Source organism: Talpa europaea (assembly GCF_964194135.1).
Source record: "Talpa europaea genome assembly, chromosome: 12".
Taxonomy (NCBI): domain Eukaryota; kingdom Metazoa; phylum Chordata; class Mammalia; order Eulipotyphla; family Talpidae; genus Talpa; species Talpa europaea.
In genome coordinates, this window is record NC_140079.1 from 34,131,858 (window position 1) to 34,158,654 (window position 26,797).

General features: G+C 35.7%; 1 protein-coding gene across 1 annotated transcript in view; it reads left to right on the top strand.

Moving 5' to 3' along the window:
• The window catches only part of GUCY1A2 (guanylate cyclase 1 soluble subunit alpha 2), a gene marked incomplete at its 5' end in the record, with an annotated part of 284,694 nt that overhangs the window by 171,650 nt on the left and 86,247 nt on the right, over positions 1-26,797 (top strand). Inside the window, one exon of the mRNA XM_084249569.1 lies at positions 13,317-13,802. Within this exon, the coding sequence (XP_084105695.1) occupies positions 13,317-13,802 (486 nt within the window). The remainder of the gene's footprint in view (positions 1-13,316; positions 13,803-26,797) is intronic.

The following is a 26,797-nucleotide window of genomic DNA, read 5'->3' on the forward strand; positions in this document are numbered from 1 at the left end:
CCTTCTGGCTTATGTATCAAAGCTTATGCAAAAGTTGAAAACTAGCAAAATGGATTTTTAACATGTAGTTACACTAACATTTTAGTAATTGAAATGAAATTTCATCACATTACCCCTAAAATTTCAGCATTTATCTCCTAAAAACAAGATTCATCTCACAGTCAAACCCCCAATATTTAACTTTGAAAGTATATTCCCTAAAATGTAATTTATATTCAGATTTTCCTGCCTCAAAAATTTTATGTATGGCTTATCTCCTCTAGAATCCTGTTGCATATTACACATTACATTTAGTTTTCATGTTTTTGTAGTCAACTTTGTTCCAACCAGTTTCCTATTATTTTTTTAATGACATCAACATATATTTAGGAGCTCTGCAAACTGTTTTTCTGATTGTTTTCTAATGTCTAGGATTAGGTTAAAGGTTTGTGACAAGAATATCCGATACGTAATGCTGTGTGCCTCCTATTGTATTACATCAAGAGGCACACAATATCATTTTATCCCATTCTTCATAATATTAACTTTGACTTTTGGTAAAGCTGTTGGGTTCTAGATCACTCTACCATGAAAGTATTTTAATTTTTACTTGGAATTAACAAATTATCTGTGGAGAGACAGTTTATCATATGAACTTATCCTCTTATCCAACAGTCTTTCACTCTCTGGGTTCAGTATTCATTGATGATGCCTGATTAATTGTTACACTGGTGGTGGCACAATGGTGGGTTTCTAATTCTACCCCCTGGTGTATTTAAGCACAACATTTTAATCTCTCATTAAGAAGGATCTATTACTACCCTCAATGTACCAGACCTCTTTTTCACCTTTAGTGGATTGGAATTCTTTTTTTAAATATATATTTTTATTGTAGTACTATTGGTTTACATTGTTGTTAGTATTTTGGAATTATACTAACTCTTCAGTGTAGGAAAGAGGTGATTATTGACATCTTCAGCATAGGAAAGAGGAAACTACTGATAGGTGTGTGTTCAAAAGTAGGAAAACAGATGAAGTGTAGCTATATTAACTCATTCTGTAACTTCTTCCAGGATAGGAGGCGTATTCAACCAATGCATGAACAATGTGCCCCGGCACCACAAAGATAATTCATATGAGGTGTTTTTCTCCAGTGCTAAGCCCTTGGACATGTTTCTCTTCCTTCAAGTAAAAAGCAAAGAGACACTGAATTGCAGATATTAAAGCCATTTCAAAAGATAAAGAGGAGCAATACCCTAATGACTCAGAGATTGGTTTATTCCAGGAAAGTAGAGATTATTTTAGAAACTATCTCAAGGTTTTTAGGGTTTGCTGATTGTTTGTTTGATTTGCTCTCATATAAAAAGAGGGCACTGCCTCTGAAACACCAGCCAGTTGCTCTCTGGTTAACTTGGGCTGGGTAGGCACTGGCTGTCAGTATTTTAAATTCCCTCTAGGTGGTTCTGATATGTAGCCAGGGCTGAGGAGACTAAGAAGATGTAACTCTAGCTTATAAATGGGTAGAATTTGGACATGGGGTGACTGAGTGAAGTAACTCCAAGTGAAGGGAATATCAGGAGCAAGGGTTAACCTGTTGGTGGCAAAGGATTTGCTATTCTTTTTCCATGCAGACACTTTCTTCCTGGTATGTTTTACCTGAAAGACCCTGTAGTATTTTTTAGTTGCCAGCTGTTTACATAGCTTTATTATTTTATTATTTAGAGACTATTAATATACTATAATGTATAATTTGATACACATCAACATGTATAATGCCCTCTAGCTTACCATTTGCAATGCACAACCTTTCACTCCAGTCCTTAGATCCACTTGTATAAGGAAATTTTACCATTTGCTGGAATGCAAGATATTGTAAAACATAATATAAGTAAAACATTGTTTACTGAAAACATGTTCTCAGATAGCAGTGATATTGGAAAATAGCCAAACAATATAGATTTGTTTTTCATGTTTCCTCTTTAACTAGAGGCTTAAAAAGTCGATTTCAAGTTTATAAGTAATGGCTATGAGACATGAGAAGCCAGAAGTAAGTGTTTTGAAGGAATGGTAATCAGGAGTGGTGAGTCACAGACAGCTACCTGAGGTAGAGCATTAAGTGACGGTGTCAGGGCTTCAGATCAAAGTAAGGTTTCAATTTTGATGTCCACTGACAAATTTGATGTCCAAATTGAAAATGAATATGAATAAATATCAACTATTTGAACTATTGCATTTGTCTGGTGATAGACGTTTCTTTGCTCTGTACATTCTTCTAATCTAAAACTACATGCAAGATGGAAAAAGATGGAATGAAGCCCTTTGGAAATGTTTTCTATCCCTGCATTATATTTTCAGAAAAAAAAAATTCAGAAATTCAGGTAAGTAGGACAACAGGCAAAATAGCCTCCTGAGGCTAAAACAATTTATTTTTCCAGTGCTAGAATCCAGAGAAAAAGTAAAGCCAGTCAAATTTTGAAACATAACAATGTTAAGGTACATTGTAACACAAACAAATCCTCATTTTTCCTTGCATTTTAACACACTGCCTAGCAATTCTCTATAAGAAGATCGCTACTGAAAGAGTGCCTCCAACAGGTCAGCAGGTGGTGACCCAGTGTTTGAAAAGTTCTAGATGCCCTGGGATTGGTCCTGTTGTGCTAGGATTCAACAACCTTTCCTGAAGTAGTATTTTTCTCACATATTTCAGAGCCATGTGACATTTAAAAATAGATAGGGAGAAGGGAAGAAAACTGTGAGGAGCAGTAAAGCAGTAATACTGAACTGGTGTCCAGAACCCTTCCTTTAGTTGTCTTGGTCACTGACTTGGGTAAATTATCATACTGATTGACTTCAGTTGCAGAGGGAGTACAAGTATTTTAATAGTTCATAAATGTTTAAAGGAATAGAAGCTGTTCCTTCTCCTTGTTACCCCCTCCCCTCCACTAAATTAAATCTTACTTGGAATCATAATATGTGAAGCAGATGAAAGTAAAGATTCTTCAGGGACATCCTTGAGTGGTTCGAACCTCTTGGCCTTGCCCATGCTTTTGTGACACCCAAGGTTCTCTGTGCTCAGAGTGTGCTCTGGAACCAACAGCACCAGCCAGTTACAGAGTCTCATAAATTGGTTAGAAATGGAGACTCTCAAACCCCATTGGGACCTACTAAGTAAAAATCTGCCTCCTTAAGGATCTGCCTCTGATTTGTTACACATTAAAGTTTGAGCAGCCCTGCTCTCTAGAGGTTCATGAGGCATCATTTGAAAGCTAACTGCTGGAGTAGTTAACACACAGGGTTTGGTGGCCTTCATTTTGCCCTTTGACATACCTCACTGACTGATCTTCAGCTGGAAACCCCATGGGCAGGCAGAACAAGAAGGGGTGGCAGCTGTGTCATTTGTTGAGTTTTGGGAGCAAAAATGTACAATTTTATTTTATTTTACTGCACAGGTAGAGCACTGTTCAATCTGTTCTACAAGTCTCTGTCAAGGAGGGGCTACGTAAAGGTCTTCATGTGTGTTAGTGTAGCAGACAAGGGCTCAGTAGGAGCTGAATGTTATATTCAACACGCATCCTTAAAAAAATTTAATAGGGGACTCCCTGGTGGCGCAAGGAGTTAAGTCTCAGTACTGTGAAACTGTTAGCAGCCACTGCAGCATGAGTTTGATCCCTGGCCAGGGAGCAACCCACGTGGCACAGCAGACCTCTCCTGTCTCGCCCACTGCTCCCCTCAGTATTGTATTTCAGTAGATACTGAAATATGGGCCTGTTCTGCTCTCCACTCTGTCTCTGGTGAATCCTCTTACCCCCCTGTACCTCTAACTGCACCCCAGCTCTTTTATGCATAAATAAATAAAATTAATCTTTAAAAATAAAGACTTTAGCAGAGGGGATATTTACAGAGTTGTGGGCAAGGTCGAGGAAGCAGTAAGGAATGGTGACGCACCCATTCACTTACTAGCAGTGCAGAGAACTGTAAAAGCGCCTGACCTTGATGGAGCGAGGACAGGGAGATGCATTGGGAGGGTGTTGACTGAGGGGAGCACCCTCTGTGAATTCTTGTCTCAGGTGGACAGAAGTCACTGCATACCATACATGAGCAGGGAGCAATCCAGGAGGAGAGAGAAATCACATTTTCTCTCCTCTTCTGCTCTGATCACCTGCCACTGCCTGCTGTTAGCCAAACCCAGTTGGAATCCAGACTGTAAGGGTGCCAATTGACGTGGTCCAGATAAGTCATCCTCCTGGGGTGCAGAGGCGGGTTTAAAAAGTTGGAAGGTGATTCTGGAGAGCAAATTCAGAATATCTAACATAGGAAAATAAGACAATTGGATTTTTAAGTAGTATAACAGGTTATAAAGTAAAAGTTTAATGGAAAGTTATGTTGGCATATATGTTTATTATGTATACAATAGGACTGTTAAATGCATAAGTATAAAGCATGGTTTTCCTCATGGAGCTATGACAGATTAAAATAAAAAAATTAAAATGTAGACTGTACATATGGAATGGAATGATTTATTCAGCTGTATTCATTTAGGCAACATTTACTAAGTAACTGCTGTATATCAGGTGATGTTTTGGAACTAAAATTCACAAAAATAATGAGTCAAAAATGGTATGTTTCCTGTCCATGTACAATTTATAATCTTGTTGAGAAGAAAGACAGTAATTATAGTTTAAGTTTAATGAGTGTTTTGAAACGAGAAAGAAGGTTCTTCGGGAATTTATAACAGATACACCAAAGTTAGATTGGGGAATCCATAGAAGCCTCCTCGAGGCATCTGGGATCTGAAGTGTAAGTGGAAAGGTACCAGGTAATGGATGGTAGTTTAATTGAGGGCAGTGGAGGTGAGGATGTGTGCATATGTGGGTGCTGGAAGGAAGCAGGGTGGAGTTCTGAGGGCCAGAGAGGAGAGTTCAGGCCACATTTAACAAAGGAAACTGTTATATCTGGAACAGAAAGCTATTGAAATACCTTAAGTAGTTAATCACTTGATCAAATAAAAACTTTGGGATTATTAATCATTGAACTCCTACCATTACCACTTCAGCTAAAACATTTCTGTTTACCTCTGAAGTTTTTCTGATAAATGAGCACAAAGGCATTTCAATAAAAACTTTCCATGGGTTTTATTTTTATTGTGCCCTCTAATGTGTTGGAATAACTGCATTGTTCTGAATTTTTGGTCATATTTTGTTGTTTATCAAAATAATCTTATCTTTTAAATATTTTTTAAATTTTTAAATATTTATTCTCTAAGTTATTTTTATTGAGACAACATTGGTTTACACAATTGTATATGATTTAGAGAGTTAGCATCTCCCCCTTCAGGAGGTGTTTCCATACCCACTACCATGCCAGGAAATTCATGTATTTTTTATGAATATTCTTTATGAACAGCCATGTACAGATAAAACCATGTTTAATTTATTGTTGAGAAAAGTAGGGTGCAAACAGTATCATAAAACCATGTTGATAATTAGAAAGTGAATACCATGCCTGTCTGTCCGAGCCTGTGTCTGTATTGTGTTTATAATGCTAACACTCCTTGACTCCTTGCTGACACTTCCCTTCAGGTCCCTCTATCTGCTGTCCAGCCAATTGGGATTTCTGGTAAAATGCAGTCCTTCTGCCTTTCTGGAGGGAAGTAGCTCACAACCAATATGTACTCTCCTGAATGGTAGCCAAGTGAAAAGGACATTCAGGGTCTTTTTCACTAGAACCATTGATGCAGACACTATTACTTCATGTAAAAGTTGTTTGTAAAAATCCATCACAAGAGCCCTGTCAGAAGTGTTGGAGATCCTGCCAATCAGCTGTTTCTCCACATTATTATTTTCCAAGTGCCTTTTTTCACCTCTGTGCTAGGCCTGATGGATAATGACACAGGAAAATGAATTGCACAATCATCAGTGCTTTATTTTCTCCTGTCCCAGCACTGTCATTATTGGTGTGGATGAAACGTTACACCTTATTTCTCTGACATGTGTCTCTACATGGATGACAGGTTTGAAGAAATAATTTTAACCAGTTTACAAGTATCCCATTTTCATATTTTATGGATTCAGTGGCACGTTTTAAATTATTTTAAAGCAGGTGCTTTTCAAATGATGGAGTAGACAGGAAAATTTGTATATTACAGGCTCTCATCTTGCCAAATGTGAGATTACTCTCATACAGTTGTTCATGGTCTCTGGTTGCTTGTAAAAATTAAATCTCCATATTTTATTGGTGAATATATATACAGTATATATATATATACACACTATATATATATATATATATATATAAATACATGATTATGTAATTTTTAGGTAGTTTGGAAATGATCAAGCACTCACAAAGTGTCCTGAAATTTTATTTGTTTCAGTAATGTTTTCCATTTCATTTGTTGATTTTTTTCATTCCTGCATTAATTAATTCCACAAATGTTTATTGAAATTCCACTGTATAGAAAGTCCTATGCTAGGCCCTCATTTTAAAGTTGACTCTTAAACAAGACTTGCTTTCAAAGGGCTTGGATTCTATTACTAGTAGGGATATGACATGAAGAAAAATTATAGGAGAGAGGATGCTAAGCCCCCACGGAGAGGCTCAAGCAAAACCTTGTGCTGCTTGTGAGGGAAGAGAAGTTATTTCTACTTCAGAGCAGGGGGTTGGAGGTCAGAAATGAATCTTAAAAGAAGTGACATTTGGAAAGCATCTCTCAGAATGGATAGGGCAGAGCATGGTAGGATTGGAGAAGAACACATTTCTGTCAATGAATAAAATATTAACGGATAATACATGCTCAGAACAGAGTGGCTTGGTTCTGGTAGGAGCATATCATGGGGGAGGATGTAAAGTGTGGAATAAGATTTGTTCCTGAAAGGCTTGGATTGGTGACGACTGCATGTTCTACAACTGGCAGATAACCTAAAGCCATTATTCCACAGAAATAGGAAAGGTACCCTCTTCAAGAAGGAACTTGATAATGCTCTAGAAATTATTTATTTGTTTAGGAATAAGAGAACTGCAATATAGCAGTGACCACAGATTCACATGCTAATATTTCACTGTATTTTTCTCATAATGATAATTTATCTTTTTTAAACCTTTGTATGGTTTATAAAACTTTTGCCATTACTGTTTCTTAAACCCACTCAATAAAAATATTATCTGGGATACTTATAAAAAGGCATGCTACACTTGCTATTAATGTTATATCGTACTTCATGGGTCAGGATTTATGTACATTTACCTACATTTTTCCTCCTTCCATATTATATTCTAGGCTTTCCTGGGTTAATTTTCCTTTATTTCAATAATACATTTTTGAAAGTTTCTTTTGTATTAGTTTACTGGTAGTTAATGCTTGGTTTGTGTTTATAACAGCAGCATTTTTAAAAGATGAGTGAACTATTCCATGATGACAGTTATTATTTCTCAGACCATCAACGATACTACTTCTTGGTCTCTGACTTCCGTTGTTGCTATTGCTGTCAGTCTGTCATTTGAAGGTGATCTGGTCTTTCTGTCCTGTGATCGTTGTTGAAGTTGGGTATTCTTAGACTCACTGTACATGTCTAGTTCTGGAGTTATTTCCTGTTAGATGTCTGGTATTGTTCAGTATTATGGCTTCACAGTTCCCATTAGTTCAGGAAGAGTCACAATCATTAATGCTTCAAACATTTCCTTATATGTATTAGTTTTTTTGTTGATTATGGATATGCTTATTTTAAATGTATAATATTTCATTTAATATTTAAATATTATAATATATAATATGTAATAGTACACATATACATATTTATCCTCATTCTAACAACTCCCTGAGGGCAGATATTATGCCTTCATGACTGTCTTAAACTTAACCTATCCTCAGTACTGAGTCAAGTTTCTGGACATATTTTCTTAAGCCTCTCTGTGACATTGTTAACAATGCCAAAAAAAATCTGCATGACCCAAATATTAATGCATTTCTTACCCACAAACAAATGAAAAATAATGACTTGATCAAATGAGGAGTTGAATATTGGGACCACAAATCCTACTTCAGAGCTGTGCTCTTGGGTGCATCAGCCAGTACCCACATATGCCTACACATGTTTTCATTTAAATTTATATATTCAAATAAAATTTAAAATTCAATTCTTTAGTATCACTAACCATGCCCCCACTGTTATGTAAAGATATTGTGGATCACAATCCTCTGTGAAAAACTACAGTCCTCTCTATAAAAGTAGATTCTGCCATTCTTATCTCCATAGTCACTTTATATGCTCTAAACAATTGCCCTATTTATTGCATTAGAAAATGCCTTCTGCGCTCTACTATTCTTTTTTAAATTCTTTTATTTTCTTCTATTTATTTTTACATCCTTTTTCATTTTTGTACAGTCTATTCTTAATTCTGCTTATCCAGCAGCTGGGATTTTTGCTATGTAATAATGGGTTTTGCCAAACTGGAACTAAACACAAATCTAGCTATTTCTTTTCAATATTTAATACAATTGAGTCAAAATGCAAAAACACTTTTTTAAAAAATTAGGAAGCAATAGATTAGTCACCCCTGATCACTTACAATACTCCTTAATATGGGAATGAAACAAGGTATGAGAAGTATTCATAGTAAATTGTAAGTACATACACAATGCACATAAATAATATATGTAATTTGATAATTCACAGTTAAGTTTTGGATTTTTTTAGGCTTTGTCAGTCTCTTGTCATGTTAAATTGGCTGGGTCAGAATGGCCAATTTTTTTTTTTTTTTTTACTTGTGGACTTGCTCTTGTTTATGCTGTGGAGGCTTCATTTTCTCTTATGTAACAATGTGCCAGTATTTTGGACAGTATCACTTCTCTAACACTTCCATGAAGGGAGTATAAAATTTTCTTGTCTTCATATATTATCTTAGTGGTATGCCAACAATATATCATAACTTTTTGAAGGTGCAGTTTTAGCAGCTAGATAAGTAGAAATATGGACTAAGCCCCCAGTGGGATATGTGAGTGACAGTGTGTGACGGGGAACCCCAACGTGCAGGTGAGCTGCAGTGGTAAGACAGGAGGACTCCCCAGGCTGTCTATCATTGTATGTGATGTCGTTACAGGCCAAAGTGATGAAAAATCAAACTATTCAGGTACTTAGGCAAAAAGGTAATCTGTGTGTGCAAAGTTTTTAAAAAAATCAATTTATGTTCCTTCCTATAGTGTGAAATTTTAGTGCTTGTTAAATAAAAAATGAATAAAGAACATAAAAGAAAAACAAACATTTCACATTTTTAATATTTGCCCAACAGAATGCCAAAACATTTGCTGATGTAATTCTTTAAACTGTAAAGCATAAACCTGTTTCCTTTAAGTATTATATGACTCCTGCTGTGATTTAAAAAAGAAAAGAGACATCAAATCATGGAACATTAAAATGACTTTGTTATGTGAGAATGAATTTCTGAAATATAAAGAGTAGCAATGGAAGTAGATCCAAATATGGGAAAAACAAAGCAAGCACAGAAAGATAAAAAATCAGAAGGGGTAGGTTTTAGTTCTTTTTTTTCTTATTTCATCAATAAATTATGAGCTGTATTGATCTCATCTCAACAAGGTCAACGTTTCGATCTATAGAATAAATGATAATATAATTAGCCTCACATATAAATTTCCCTCAGTTACATTCCTGTTTTACTATTGCCTTTGCTGTTTAGTGGAACAGCAAAGATGTTCTTTTAAGCTGCATGTTTAAAGTGCTTAGCATAGTGCTAGCAGGTCTTAGAACTGAGATGTATGCAGATTTTACAGTTACGAGTATGTCATATGGTTATTGATTTATAGTTTTATTCCATGTATTTATAGTACATATTCTGTATAATTTCTATCTTAAAAACTTTTGATTGTTTTTCTTCTATGTTGGAGGGATGGATGGTCCTATATATATCAATTAGTTCCTATTTGTTTCCTTTGTGGTTCTAATTTATATCAGTTTCCTGTGGCTACTGTAACAAATCACCACAAACTTGGTAGTATAAAGCAACAGAAGCCAGGAGAATCAAGGAATAGATCCCTCTAGACAGAGGAGCGCTCTACATACATTCTGACTTCAGATTCTGTTCCCCAGGACTGTGGACGAATAAAATTCTCAAAATAAGTCCAAACTCTTTTCTTTCTTTCTTTTTTTAGAGTTAACAGTGGTTTAAACACTGTGTGTGATTCATTGGCCTACATTTATAATTATAATTGCACAAAGACAATTCAAGAAAAATAATTTGTTATTTTCCAATTAGAAATGCATTTATGACAGAGACACAAATACACCATTGAATTTACCCATTCATTAAATAAGGGAAAATATTCGTTGGTGAAAAGGAAGTTATTTACTGGAGCCTTTTCCTGGGCTGTTTTTCTGTAGTGTAGGAGAAGCAATTTTTTCTCTTGAGGTCAGCTGATTCAGAGATTTCAAAAGATCAGCTAATGGCCATGTATAAATAAAGAAACTATTTCTGTTTCATATTTTTTTTAATAGAGGCATGCTTTATTTATTTGTTTGTTTGTTTGTTTGTTAATACATGCACTGGGTACAGTCAGAAGCGCGGGAGGGTGAGAGAATTCACCAGAGCCAGAGCAGGGAGCAGAGCAGGCAGAAGGACCGAAGTACACTGCTGAGGGGAGCAGCGGGCGGCAGGAGAGGTCTGCGCGCCATGTGGGACCCTCCTCCGGTGGCCGGGGAGCAGCCGGGGATCGAACGGGAGCCGCAGAGGCCGCGGGTAGCTTCGCAACCCAGAGCTCAACCGCTGCACCACCGGGGAGGCCCCTGTTTCATATTTTTGAGATAGGAATATCATATCTTTAGTTTGCCACCTTTGTAAGCTAAAGAATGCATTTATTACATACAGCAAATAACATGTATTACTTATATTAATATATGTATCCTCCTTCCATACTTAAAGAGATAGAAGCAATAGCAAAGGGGAGTTGTAATGGCAAAGGTAGAATTTGATGCACAGCAAGAAAAGAGAAAGGAGAAGAAAAAGGAAGAACCAGTGAGGAAAATTAGGGAGAATGGAGTGCAAGGACTGAGAGAAACAGGCAACAGGAGAAATAGGAGCAAATAAATAAGGGGTAGATGAAAAGAATAGTGAATAAAGAAAAAGTCCACAGGACAAAAGGGAGAAGCAAGCAAGCTGGGGGCAAAAGGAGAATACTGAGAAAGAAGGGGGCCTTATCAGATTGGCACTTAACTCTATTAGCATCAGTGTTGTTTTTATTTTAAATCATAAGGAAACTTTAACATTCATTTTTTTTTAACTTGGAGTTTTTACATTATGTGGCTGCTCATGACTATAACTTTAATTGGAAAACTATATGCCATTAGCAGCATATCTTCCCCCTACAGCATATGAACCATATGAAAAACAATCTGGGAATATTTTCCAGAATAGTAATCTTTATATTCAATATTCCATAGCCTGTAGTCGTTTGCGAGCCCACCTTAAAACACGTGCTCTCTTTATTCTCTGTTTAGATTTGATTCTCCCACATTTTGACATCTTTAAAGAGGACACAACTTATTTAATCTCTTTTATGCTTGCCTCCCACAGCAGTGTTAATAAATAGAAAACAATAAATATTTCAATGAATAACTGAGAGTATTATGTATAAAAAATGAAGTGCTCAACACTAGCAGAAATGTGACATATGATAAAGTGGACATCTCATCTCACAAAAATGACATTGTCAATCAAGTATTCAATTTTCTTTCTATTCTATAATAAACTAAATCTTGGTATAGGTGCAGGGGAAACAAAGTAAAACATAGTTCCAGGCTTAAAAATTCAAATCCCTGTAGTTTCACCTCTTTTTTGTTCTGTGCCTCTAACTTCATCAACTAGCTAACTACTTCATGCTCTGAATAGCAAAGGAAATAAATTTATTGTACATATATTCTATGTTATGGTAGAAAGTGAGAAAGTGACATAGATGAGACTGATGGACAGTCTCAGCAGGTTAACTAGGTTGTTCATTCCAGGTATTATGTGCTCCTTCTTCTCCAGGTGTGCTGATATGCCTTGCTCTAACTCAAATAATTATATTTGAATAGCTGTGTGCCTGAGCCCACCTTTCTTTTCTACTGGTATTCACCCATCTGAGTGTTTTTTTGTGGCATCAAATTAAGAAAGCATAAGGCTGTGTTCTCTAAATTTTCCTACAGACATCAAGTCCTGAAATTTTCCATCAAAGGGCACAAAAAAGAAAGGATATATTTAAATTGCTACACCATCAGAGTCTTTATCTTATTACTGAATTCCTATCCTGAATTGTGGGGTTTATTTTTAACTGATACTATACATGGTAGTTAAGCAGTATTTTCTGATAACATTGACATGTTAATATCTAGCTTGACTTTCTAAGATCAACTGCATTATCCACTAGTCAGTGCAAACACAACTACATTTTTATTTTTTTAATTTTTTAATTTTTTAATTTTTTTGTTTTTAATACCAAATGTATTTTATTTATATATATATAACTTTGTTTTTTAATTTTTTAAATTTTTTTACATCATTCTTCTTTTTTATTTAAATATTTTATATAATTCTTACATCTTTTTTCATCTTTGCACAATGTAAGCATTTTCATTTTGGTTATATTCCCCATACAATTGCACCTCCCCCCTTATTTTGACTCTAGTCCTTCCTTTCCCTGCCTTCCCTCCCCCGCCACCTCCATAGTGTGTCTCTGGTTTATAATTGCTTGTTGATTTTGATTTTTACTTTGTATTGATTAAGTCTTTTTCCTGGTCTCTTATTTAGGTTTTCTAAATCCCTGCTATGAGTGAGACTATCCAATATTTACATTTTTAAAGGCTTGTGGCTGGGTTGATAAATGACTTACCTAAGGCCAATTATTTTGATTTGTTTTAATCTCCTGGATTTATGGCCTGAGTGTCATTTCAATGACAGTTAAATGTAGTTATTTTGACAGATGAGTTTATCCCAATTTCTGTTATTATTAAGTAGTTCAAAGTTTTTGAACTGGCTCATTTGTCAGTTTTATGATGTACCTGGGTGTAATTTCATTTTGAATTAAGAATGCTTTCCTGCTTCATTTCCCATTGATCTCAGGTTCCATTTCATTACTGTCTTTAGAATGTAGCCAAGTGGGAGAGGTTAAGAAATGTTTCAGTTTAGAACCATAAATTTACACTGACTGTCATATTTAAATTTGCTTATATAAATACAGAACATCTGTGTAGCTAGTCAAATATTTATTTTTTCCTCTTCATCAGATGAGAAGAGAATATTTGCAAGCCTAGTGTGTGAAAAACACTGATCAACATTCTGTGTTAATTTTACAGGTGATGGAAGTCAAAGGGCAAATGATCCATGTCCCAGAATCTAACTCAGTTTTATTCCTGGGCTCTCCGTGTGTGGACAAGTTAGATGAACTTATGGGGCGAGGGCTGCATCTTTCCGACATTCCGATCCACGATGCCACCCGAGATGTCATTTTGGTTGGTGAACAGGCAAAAGCCCAAGACGGCTTGAAGAAGAGGATGGATAAATTAAAGGCAACTTTAGAAAGAACTCACCAGGCCCTGGAAGAAGAGAAAAAGAAAACTGTCGATCTTCTATATTCCATCTTCCCGGGCGACGTAGCCCAGCAGTTGTGGCAGGGACAGCAGGTGCAGGCTAGAAAGTTTGATGACGTCACCATGCTCTTCTCGGACATCGTGGGCTTCACGGCCATATGTGCCCAGTGCACCCCTATGCAGGTGATCAGCATGCTGAATGAACTGTACACCAGATTTGATCACCAGTGTGGATTTTTGGATATTTATAAGGTAAATGAGTTTATTTATTCTATATAAATACTTTATTTATTTTATTTTTAACATCATTATTCATTTTTAAACAATATTTGCTTCCCCCCACCCCCTCAGGTGTAGTCCCCATAGAATTTCCTTCACCAATACACCCGTGCACCATCACCTCAGTACCCTGTGCTCCTCCCTCCCTCCCCCTGATCCCTCTCCCTCCTCCTCCCCTGCTGGATGTCTCTGATATATAATTGTCTGTTTTTGATTTGTTGTGTTTTGTACTGTTATTATTTTTAAACTGATGTCTTATTTGGTTCCCCTATATGCCTGCTATAAATGAAGCCATCCAATATTTTTCTTTTTTCTTCTGACTTATTTCACTGATCATAATTCCTTCTAGCTCCATCCATGTTGCTGTGAATGGCATGAGTTTTTCTTTTTGATTGCTGAATAATATTCCATTGTGTATATGTACTTTTTGATAGTAAATATTGATCTTAATTAAATTGCAAGGATACAATTATTTTAGACTTCCTAGTAAAACATAGATAGCTCTCAATTGAGAAATTTTATATGTAGAATACAGATGTTTATGCTTTATGAATAAACTTGTATTACAATTGATTTATAAGATGAACATAGGTAACTGAATCATGACATTGCTCACTAAGAAAAAATTCTGTACAACTGGGCCTCTGAATTCATTGTCAAAATGTTAAACTGGCTCAAGTCTAAGTAAAATTTAACCATGTAATAATTTTTTTTTAGAGATCAGGTTTCTAATGTAAACTAAGAATTTTATGTTAACAGTTAAAAAGAAGTGTTATGTTAAAAATGGATAGTTGAATCATGGTTAATCAGTATTTTGCACTGTATTGTTAACTAAGTGAATTCCCTTTAATTCCAAGTGAAAAAAAGTAAATATTCTAGTTATTGCCCAAATAATGATTTTTTTTAGTGAAAACACTTTAATTTTCCAACTGCATAATGAAAGATCTTTGAAAATGATTAATAGTCAACATTGTTGGGTCAGAGTTGCTGAACTACTTATTCATTTCTTGTTAAAATAAGCAATATTTTGAGTAATTCAGTCTCAGTCTCTACCTAATGAATAACTCTAACCTTACATAGAATTCCATATGGATTGCAGTATCCTTTTTAATATGAAGGGCACCAGGTACTTTTAGTGTAAACAGTAGAGAACTGTAGCTTTTAATTTTCTTCTTTATTAATCCATCTAGAACACTACATTTTAATATGATCATAAACTGATTTGGATGTTCCACCTTATTATCCAGAGGGGTTTTCATTAAGGTGTATCTCCTTTAGTGAGAGGAGACCCTATTATGTATATAGTACATAGCCATTGTTGATTAATTTAATGAGTCTCTTTTGAGGGGTGAACATTCAATGTGAAGTATATGTGTGTTGCTTTATTATATACAAAGCAAGTTTTCTTGTAAGTTATATTTTATAAGATTGGTAGAGGTAACTACATATCCTAAACCAGAGGAACACTACAGTGAGTCAATCACAGTTATACCCAGTTATTTCCAGAAAAGCAAGAAGATTGGCTTGAATTTGCCAGCACTCCAATTCCTCAGGCTCCAGCACAGCTGCACTAATCTGCCTGATCGCCCCTCTCCTGACCCTAACCTCTGACCTGCTTTTTTAGCTCCCTCCAGCTCAAGTGGTCTCAAGTTGGTTTTATCCTGAGTTCATACAAACTAAATGAGAATTACAAATAGGTAAGCAGATTCTTCTTTTGAAAAATAGGGGAATGTCTAATTTAAATATAAGCATCAGTTAGGTTTTAAGAAATAGAGAAAATTCATGTCTTCTGAGGTTACCAAAAAACAATTTCAAGGTTTAAAACTTTAATTACATTTCACAGGCATCCCTTCCCTTGAGATAAGCTCAAAGTGAAAAAGAGAAAATCTGTGGGAATATCTCGCATGATCTTCATTTTCCTATATGTTATTAAACCAGCAGTATTTTACAATTATTTAGAAGTTTTAATGTCCAAAATGATCTTTTTCTTTTAACAGTACCCAAGATCATGCTTTCTATCTTTTGCACGTGTGTGTGTGTGTGTGTGTGTGTGTGTAATATTGAAAAATAAACAAAACAACTTTGAGTCAGAAATTCTCTTAAACTTGCTTACAGAGTTTGAGCAATAGTTATAAAGTAATATGATTTTAGAGCAAAAGATTTTAAACTTTGATGCCAGTGTTTATGTGGATGTGTTTGGGCTAGGCATATAGGACAGTTAATATTAAGTAAAAAGTCAACATAAATAATGTACTCTATATAATAGTTTGCTTATGAGGTTTTATAGGGTATAGTGAATGAACAAAATAAAGAAGCAGTGACTCTGACTTTATAAGCCAGTGGAGATAATAGGAGTAGAGATGAGTAGTAGTGGTGGTAGTAGTAATGATGGCATTGGCTATTAAGGTAAGCAATAAGGGCTTGGCCTTACTTTATATTTTTGCCTCTTCAACCCCATCATTTAAAAATAAGGGGGAAGCATGTAAAGGAGGAGTCCTCCCTGTTCTCCCCATTCCTTTCAGCCAAGGTGGTGTCAGTGCTATCTTAAATACACTCCTTAGTCTTTGTTTTCTCACCTTTAACTACTTTCTCACTTTACTCCAGTTCTTTAACCTATGAAAAGAATATACTAAATGTACCTACCTCACAGTGCTATTGCAAGCATTTCAGTGATATGCAAAGAGCTTAAGTTAACACCTGGTAGATAATAGTAAATGTAAACATAAGCTTCCATTGTTATTTCTAAGCCAGGTATATCTAGGAATATGGGAATGTATGTGTAATGTGATTATTTGGTATATATGAAAATAACTGTAGTGTGCCCAGTGCTTATTAGGAAAGAATAAAATATGATCTTATTTACTTGTCATGACTAACATGTGGAATTGTTGTTACACTATCTCTGTTTTCAGATAAAGAAACTGAGTTTCAGAAAGGTTAAATAACCCAGATCGTATAGGTTATAAATCATAATTTGAATCAATATATGTCTCATTATAAAACCTAAGCTTTCCCACAAAATAATGAAACAACAACAGTTCTTTTTTTTTTTTTTTTAATCACCTTGCTTGTGTAACTCTAGAAAATGTTAGTGATAAAATACTTTCCTCTGTAAGGGTGGGAGAAGCAAGGCATGCCATGGCAAGTTTCATTCTTGGTTTTCAAACATCAATGTAATTCAACATTGAATATCAGAATTAGGTTTGGAGAAAAGGGGAGAAAGGCAAAATGGGGGAACCAGAAATGCTGAGACCATCATTCTGTTAGATCAGACAATCTGATGCTGAGAATCTGAACAATATGAAGTTCCTATTCATAAGGAAGTTAAGTATTCTTGTCCTTGTGCAAAAGCTGAGTCCTGCAAAGTAAGAATGAACAGGAATGCAGAGTCACTCTAGGGCAAGATGAGGTGGTCAGAAATACCAGGACCAGACTTAGGGAAAGAGGATACATAGAAACCCTCTAAAGTGTAAGGGGAACCGAGTAACAACCTCATCAAAAGATATAGAGATGGCCACTGAATTTTTATCAGCTAATACAGGAGTTAGACTCACAGAGATGAGAAAGTTAGCAGGTTAGTCCTAATTCCTTCTTGAAAATAAATATATTTGGGACTTATTTTTGTCATTGATAAAATCTGAAAATTGATAGTATTTGAAAAGTACTACATTCCTTGCATTCTTTTGGAAATCTCAGAAAACCAATGGGAACACTGTGTTGATTTTTATAAGCTCCAAATCTACATAAATTAAAAGGGCTGGAATAACCCTCCAATTAAAAGGGTTAGAATAACCATTAAGATCATTATGTTTTACTGAATACATATAAATAAATTGTTCTGCTTTAGTGTCCTAGTAAGTATTGGCTCTTACTAACTATTGCTCTTTAAGTACTTTGTGGAGGGAAAAACCTAAATACCCATGGTAACCAGGTTTATATGAAAAATGACCAATTGCTTTTTTAAAGTTTATTTTATGTATTTTTTACATCATTTCTCATTTTTGTACAATGTATGCATTTTCATCTTGGTTATCATCCCTGTAAAATTCCCACCCCCTTTGTTTTGATCCTACTCCCTTCTCCTCTCCCCCCCCTGTAGTGTATCTCTGCTTTATAGTTGTCTGTTGATTTTGATTTTTGATTAGTGTTATTATAATTAGTCTTTTTCCTGATCCCTTATTTAGGTTTTCTAAATTCCTGCTATGAGTGAGACCATCTGGTATTTTTCTTTTTCTTTCTGGCTTATTTCACTGCACATGATCCCTTCCATCTCCATCCATGTTGCTGCAAATGGCATGAGTTTATCTTTTTGATTGCTGAGTAATATTCCATTATTTATATGTACCACGTCTTCTTGATCCAATCATCTATTTTTGGGCATTTGGGTTGTTTCCATAGCTTACTTATTATAAATAGTGCTGCAGTAAACATAGGTGTGCTGGTGTCCTTTTGAATTCACGCAAAGCAGTGATAGTGAAGAAAAAGATAAACAGCTGGGCCTACATCAAATTAAAGAGCTTCTGTACAGTAAAAGAGACAGTAACCAAAACAAAGAGAGACCCTACTGATTGGGAGAAAATTTTTCACACAGCACTAATGACAAAGGACTGATCACAAAAATCTACAAAGAGCTGATGAGACTCAACAAAAACAAAGAAAATAACCCAGTCAATAAATGGGCAGAAGAGCTAAAAAGAAACTTCTCTAAAGAGGAAATGCAAATGGCCAACAGGTATATGAAAAAAATGTTCAGCATCACTTGTAATCAGGGAAATGCAAATCAAAACCACAGTGAGATACCATCTTACACCAGTGAGAATGGCACATATTAAAAAAACTAGCAACAACAAATGTTGGTGAGGATGTGGAGAAAAAGGAACTCCCACCTGCAGTGCTGGTGGGAGTGCAAACTGGTCCAGCAGCTGTGGAAAGCTGTGTGGAGGTTCCTCAATCTGCTGAAAATGGAACTTCCATATGATTCAGCCATCCCACTCCTAGGTATTACCCAAAGGACCAATTACTTTAATGTCCCAGAGAAGCTGAGAGCAGGCCAGCCCTTCTGATGCAGATGTCTGGGTGAGCATGCTCTAGACTGTACTGACATGCTGTGCTCAAAGTTTGAAAATTAGTTAGGGAGCTTTATCAGACTTGAATCTTCATCCTTAACATCCTTGGGAAGAGTGGAAAGCAGATGTTTCTCACATAAAGTTAAAAGGCTACAGAAATCTCTACTGCAAGAAGTTTGATTTGCCTTGTCATTTGACAATATGCAATGCCAAAGCGAGGCTTCAGAAAATTGACAGAATCTCAAGGATATCACTCCAATATAAACTGAATAAAAAAAAAATAGCTTCCTTTCATCCCACTGTTTTGTCTTATAATAATTGCTTAAAATACTTAGTTATTAGGTTTTTCTTGGAATTTTATAAATATTTACATATCATTATACTCAGTTTTCTAGCACTGACAGTAGCATGTAGTGAGGAGCCACTGATTAATTCCCCCCCCCAAGATTTACCTGTTTTTTTGCTTTAATAATCAGTGTATACACTCTCAAAGTCGAAAACTACTGGAGATTTATACTAGCTCTTTTTAGTGGTTACAGTCAACATTGATGCCATTTGCTTTTGACTGGAAATGAAATGACAGTGTCAACTGTAAGTCAAGAGAAGGGGAATTTCTATGGTAAAAAGATTATTCAGTTAATTCATTCACTCATTCAATAAACATTGTGACTGAATTGATAACAGGGCTTGATGCCCAGAGAAATTTACGAAATGTTATGGAAATTTGTGTGTATTTTTAGCACAACTTTAATGAGTAGAAAAGAACAAATTTATATGCTTTAGGAGGTACAGTGAAAGTCACAGATAAGCATTATGTTCTGATACCTTTTCTACTGGGGGGGATTATATTGTCACTTTCAAAATACCACATTGTTCTAAAAATTACCTGATGAGGCTTTTACCTCACTTATATTATTGCCTTTGGCAAGGACGTAGGCTGGAAATAAAGGAGAAACAAGGGAAAGGAATATCTTTTTCCCTGTTTGTTCTTTCCTTTCAGCCTAAGCTGTTGAATTCTTTTGCTGTCTTAAGTGCAGAGCTGGGATTCCTCGTATTTCCACCTCTAACCATTTGTTTTCCCTCACTGCTTCAGTTTCACCACCTATAAATAAAGATTAATTGTATGTACCTCAGATTTTATGAACTTTTAAATGAAACATGTACAAAAAGTTTAACAAGATCTGGTTTACTGCGAGATCTGGGTTATGGTAGTAAATATAAATGTTAGCTGAGGCTTCTCAAGGTGTATCTGGGCATATATGGGATGTGTGTGTGTGTGTGTGTGTGTGTGTGTGTGTGTGTGAAAGAGAGAGAGAGAGAAAGGTACATGCTTGAGTGTGCATGAGTATTGTGTATCCAGTGCTTCTTAGAAATAGAATGCTTATTTGCTTGAGTTAGTTATTTCAGGTTATCAGAAGGCATTTTATGCTGAAGACTATGAAGAAAGAAGGGTAGGGAGAGGGTAAAAGTAGGGACAAGAGAGGTAGCTGTTTGAAATATGTTGTTTCCTTTCATTGGGTCCTCATATCAATAGATCCTCTTCCTTGTATTTCTTGTCTTCATGGGTGATTTTTATCTGAGCAGCTTGAATTGCAATATGGAACTTATAAAGAAGTAAGTGTTTATTAAAGTGGCATTGACTTGTGCAATGTCTATGACCATCACTATGAAACTGAACCTGGAATGTTGATTTTTTTTAATATTCTAATATGAAACTCCAGCTTCTTTTCCTTCTGTATTCAGTTACATCTTTTAATATTGTAGCAAACTCAAAGGCAGTTAAATGGGTCAATTAATTTGGATTGCCAAGCAGAAATAAAAAAATTGATGAAGTGTCTTGCTGAATTTATGAAGTAAAGTACTTGGGGTTGTTTTTATCCATATTGATTTTAAATTTACCAAGACTGTTGCAAGTGCAGAGTGATACTTTTTATTTTTTATTATCAACTATTATGATATGTCCTCTCCAACTTCATTTTCGAAGGCATGACCTCTGACATGAAGGAATTTGAGGTGCAGCCTTTGGAAGGGTAATGAGGTTTAGTTGAGATTAGAAGGAAGAGACCCCAGGATTGTATCTCTGCATTATAAGGAGAGCAGAGTTCTCTCTCTCTGCCATGTGAGTTCTCTCTCTCTCAGGGAGTAGGTGGGCATTTGCAAGCCTAGAAAGGAGCCCCTATTGGCAAACCAGATCAACCTGGACCTTGATATTGGAGTTCCCAGCCTCTAAATCCATGAGAAAGGAATTCCTGTTATTAAAACTCTATTCCATCCATGCTATTTTGTTATTGCAGCCAGAATGGAATAAGGCATCTGGGAAATAGATATAAATTCTTAAAACAGTCTGAAAATTTATGATATAAATTTCTAGCAAGCTTTCTGCGTATACAAGGACCATGTTGCTAGAATTTTCTCTATCTCTAAGGATAAATGTTACCCCAGGATGTACGTGAAAAAGTTTTCACTAGCTTTACAGTGTTTGTGTCATTAACTGATCTCTCTTTAGTATTTCAATAAATTGTAAACATTTTGAACTCAATGTTTTCCTCGTCACAAACACCTTTATCAAAACAGTACAAGAGGTGCAGCAGACCCCTCCTGTCATGCCCGCTGCTCCCCTCAGCAGTATATTTCATCAGTCTGCCTGTTCTGTTCCCTGCTCTGTCTCTGGTGAATACTCTCACCCTCCCGCACACCTGGCCTGTACCCCGGTTCTTGTATAAATAAATAATAAATTAAAAAAAACCAGTATGAGAAACTTTTAGTTTGTATGCATATTGCAATTTTAAGTTTTACTCCAATAAGTTTATTTTAAAAATTCACTTAAAATATCAAGTTTTCTTCATAAAGAATTAATGCCATCAGATAATCACTTTTATTAACCTGAGGTCATTTAGCAAAGGATTTATGGCAAGCTTTACAATATGAATATGTTAGTTAGGGTCCATCAAGGTTTGTTTTTAAATTTTTAAAATTATTTTTATTATAAATTATTTCCCTCCTTACATTGTTGTAGTCTCCATAGGTCTCCTACCATTGTATCACCCGTGAACCATCACCATCTTCCCTTGTGTTCATCTCACCCCTGTTTTGCTCCTCTCATTCCCTCCTTTGCTGCATGCCTCAGTTCTATAGGATCAGCTTGCTAGTTTTGACTTTTTCTTGACCATTTGTTTGGTTTCTCTATATTCCACATGTAAGTGTGACCATCTGGTATTTATCTTTTTCCTTGTAATTTTGGTTAGCATAATCCCTTCCAGCTCCACCATGTTGTTGTAAATGGCATGAGCTTGTCTTTTTGATTGCTGAGTAATATTGCATTGTGTAAATATACCACAACTTTTTGATCCCTTTGTCTACTTTAGGGCATTTGGGATGTTTCCATCTCTTGGCTGCAATAAACATAGGAGTAAAAGTTTCCTTTCAAAGTGTGTTTCTGTGTCCTTTGGGTAGATTCCTAGGTGTGGAATCACTGCCTCTAGGGTAGATCCCTTTTTAGTGTTCTGAGGCACCTCCACACAGCATAGTGTGGCTTGGCCCATCAAGGTTTGTAATACCTGGGTATTGGATTAGTTTACTAAAATGGTAATTGATCTTCCAAACAGGACAGTTATCTCTCATTTATCTGAGTCTCCATGCAAACTTCAAATCTTATGAGTTGGAGTGTTTCCATTACCTTTTTCAATAAGCCTTATGTAGCAGAAATACAAAATAATTCTCCCACTATTTACCACCATGCAGATGTAATTTTAAAAAGTGAAAATTTCTTAAAGTGGATATAAAATGATGGAATTCGCATTTACTACTTGCAAACTGTGTTCCAGACACAGTGTTAGATGCCTTACTTGCGATAGTTTACTTAATTCCCAGAAGAACCATCCCTTTTGAAGTTGAATTTAGTAAGTGGCAGAGATGCTATTTGAATTTATTTCTGATTGAGCCCCAAACCCATATTTTAGGACACAGTGGTTGAAATCATTTATGTATCAGATGGCTAGTATTCCTAATTAATTAGATGCAGAAATATTACCAAAGATTCTTTTAGCATGCATATTTGTATATTTCATAAATTAGTGTCCTATGTCCTGTGCCTTTGGCAATCACAGGCAAATTTCATACCTTTAAAATGAGAACAACCAAAAAATTCGAACAATTATAAGTGACAGGACTGTTCAGAGTATAAAATGATCTTATAGTAAAATACTTTTGTGAGGAAGATGAGGGCCCTTGACATGTCATTTCAAAAATAAATTTGAATTTTTAGACTGCGGTTTGAATTTCTGCTAGAATTAAGAATATAATCTAGGTCTTTTTAAGGGCTTTCAAAACTGCACCATTTTTAATTGTATTATTTTTTACTGAGGTAACGTTGGTTTGACCAACATTGGTATCATTCAGAGGTACAGATTCACACCTGTTCAGATGCATGTTACTGCACTATTTCCATAATCCTCCACCATAGTCCTTTGGTCTCCTTTTGACTTAATTCATTTAGTGTAATCTCCCCCAGCCCCATCATGTTGTCACACATGACAATATTTCATCATTTTTTAATTTTGTAACTGAGTAGTATTCCATTGTGTACATACCAGATCTTTTTAATCCACTCATATATCACTATATACTTAGTTTCCATAACTTAGTTATTATAAACAACACTGCAATGCACATAGGACTGTACATATCCCTTCAAATCAGTGTTTTTGCATTCTTTGTATAGATTCCTAGGAGTAGAATTGTTAGATCGTATTGAAAATAGGTCTATCATAATTTTAGAAATATCTATATTTTTCCACAGGGACTGGGTTGTTCTCCATTCCCAACAACAGTGTACAAGGGATCCTTGCTTTCCACGCTTCTCAGTAGTTAATTGTTGCTTCTGGTATTTTTGAGGTGGCTCATTTTCACAGGGGTGAGGTTAGCTATCTTATTGTAGTTTTGATTTGCATTTCCCTGATAAGTAATGAAATATGTGCTATTATTAAGTGTGTTTGAACTTTGTAAAGAATTTTTCTCTTTTGCCCTAGGAAGCTAAAGAGAATCTCTGTAAAGAAATTAAAAACTAATTTTACTCACTAGAAGAGCCTTATGAAAGTCATTGTTTCCAACAATGAAATAGATTGCCTAAATCATACACTCTGGTTACTGGAGTGATTCAAGCACAAGCTCTAGTTTGCTTTATAAAAATGACCTTAATAACAGTGTGGTGTAAAGATTTGATGAGAAGGTGGGATTAGTGGACAAAGTAGAACATAAAATTGGTATTGCCATGATTCTAGTAAGAGATGGTGATAGTATTACCTTGACTAATAGGTGTGTACAGGGACTTAAGTCAATGTTGGAGCCCTACAGTATACTTAATGAAGACTGCCATTCCATCATTCAAGCAAATACTACCACTTGAGAATTTCTTATTTTGCCTCATGTATGCTCAAACTGAGTTGATTGAGTAGACACATTGGGAGATATGTAACAATAATTTTCATTTTGAAAGGTAATTTACACATTATGTATATTGACCTAGCTCTTACAGAGATGTTTATAATACAATTTGACTCAGTCATCATTCTGTATCTAATAACACTATGAAGCCCCTGTAGGACTTAAATAGACAACTAAGATGCTGCTCTTGCCTTTAAAGCTAAATGGCTATGCAATCTATACAGGAGGATAGGAGAAAAAGTATGAACACAAATAGCCACAGTGTAAGGGATGTATAAGCCCAGTTTTATTGTGTTTTGAAAGAAACAAAGATGATATCCTACTGAAGGAAAAGTAAGAAAAGATGACATGAAAGTTGGACTTGGGAGCACCTAACAAATTTGACTCATGGAAGAAGGCTTGAGGAAGACATATTTCCTAAAACTATACTTACTCTGTGAGAATAGAAGATAGTAGTTCCATGGATACATGAAACTAATAGGATTTGTGGAGGTTAGATTGTCTTCCTTCAAAAAAATCATTAATAAAATAATTCTACTTGATTTGCTAAGTTGGCTGCACTATTAACTTAAAAATATATTTTAGAGGAGTTACAGGTTTACAGTGAAATTGAGAGGAAAGTGTATAGAGAGGATTGTTCCCATTATGAATATCACTCACCAGAATTGTGCATTTTTAGTAAGGGTAAGCCTTTATTGACATATCATAATCACCTAAAGCCCATAGTTTACCTAGGGCTTACTCTCATGTTTTTGCTTTCTGTGGGTTTGAGCAAATGTATAATGATTTATATCCATGATTATAATATCATATAGAGTATTTTTACTAATTTTAACATCCTCCTTGCTCTCTCTTATTGCTCCCTCCACCTTTACCCCAACCACTGATTTTTTTTTAAGATTTATTTATCTATGCATACAAGAGCTGGGGTACAAGCCAGAGATGTGGGGGGTGAGAGGATTCACCAGAGACAGAGCAAGGAACAGAACAGGCAGACTGACTGAAATACACTGCTGAGGGGAGCAGCAGGCAGGTCAGGAGAGGTCGGCTAAGCCATGTGGGTTGCTCCCTGGCTGGCCGGGGATCGAACGCGTGCTGCAGAGGCTGAGGATTGCTTCATAGTGTGATGCTTAACCCCTTGTGCCACCAGGGAGGCCCACCAACCACTGATCTTTTTCGTATCTCCATAGTGTTGTCTATGTAGCTGTAATCACACAGTAGTTTGCTTTTTCAGATTGATGTCTTTATACTTTTCCTTTTATTAATTTTTAATTTTTTTTTACATTGTTGTTCATTTCCTTGCAGTACTTGATTTATTTTCTCAGGTAGAGTCCCTGTAGTTCTCTCACCACCACATCACCTGTGATCCATCACCATGGCCTCTTGTGCTCTTCCCTCCCGTTTTGATCCCTTTTTCACCCCATCCCCTGCTCTAAGCCTCAGATCTAAGGTTGCCTACAAGTTTTGCCTCTTTTTTTTTTTTTTGACCCTTTGTTCACTCTCCCTATATTCCTCCTATAAGTGATACCATCCAATATTTTTCTTTTTCCTTCTGTCTTAATGTATTTCACTGAGCATAATCCCTCAGCTCTGTCCATGTTGTTGTGAATGGCATAAGTTTATCTTTTTTAATTGCTGAGAAGTATTCTATTGTATATGTATACCATATTTTCTTGATTCAATCATCTATTTTTGGGCATTTAGGTCGTTGCTGGTGAGAGTGCAGACTGTCCAACCACTAAGGAAAGCTGCGTACAGGACCCTCAAATTATTAAAGATGGCTATACCTTATGACCCATCAATTCCACTCTTAGGCATTTACCCAAAGGACACAAAAACTAATTCGAAATGAAACCTACTCTCCTATGTTTGTTTGCAACACTATTTGCAACAGCTAAGATTGGCTTCTTTAAATTAGTGATATGCATTTAAATCTTCATGTCTTATCATGGCTGGCTCACTTTTTTTCTTTTTGGTGCAGAAGAGTATTGCATTGTCTGGCTATATCACAATATATTTACCCATTTATTTGCTAAAGGGTATCTTGGTTACCTCCAAGTTTTGGCAGCTATGAATAGAGCTGCTATAAACATCCTTGTATATATTTTTGCATGGGCATACATGTTCAACTCCTTTTGGGTAAATTCCAAGGAACAATATTGCTGGATCAATTAAAACATGCATATACATGTTTTAGTACCGTAAGAAACCACCAAAATATCAGAGGCTGTATTATTTTGGATTCCCAACAGCAATGCATGAGAATTCCCATTGTTCCACATCCTTGCCAGCATTTGGTGTTATTGGTGTTCTGCATTTTCACCATTGTAGTAGATATGTAGAGGAGCTAAGTGTTTTAATTTGCATTTCCCTGATGACATGTGCAGCTTCTTTTCATATGTTAATTTTCCATCTGTATATTTTCTTTGTGAGTGGTCTTATTAAGGTCTTTGGTTCATT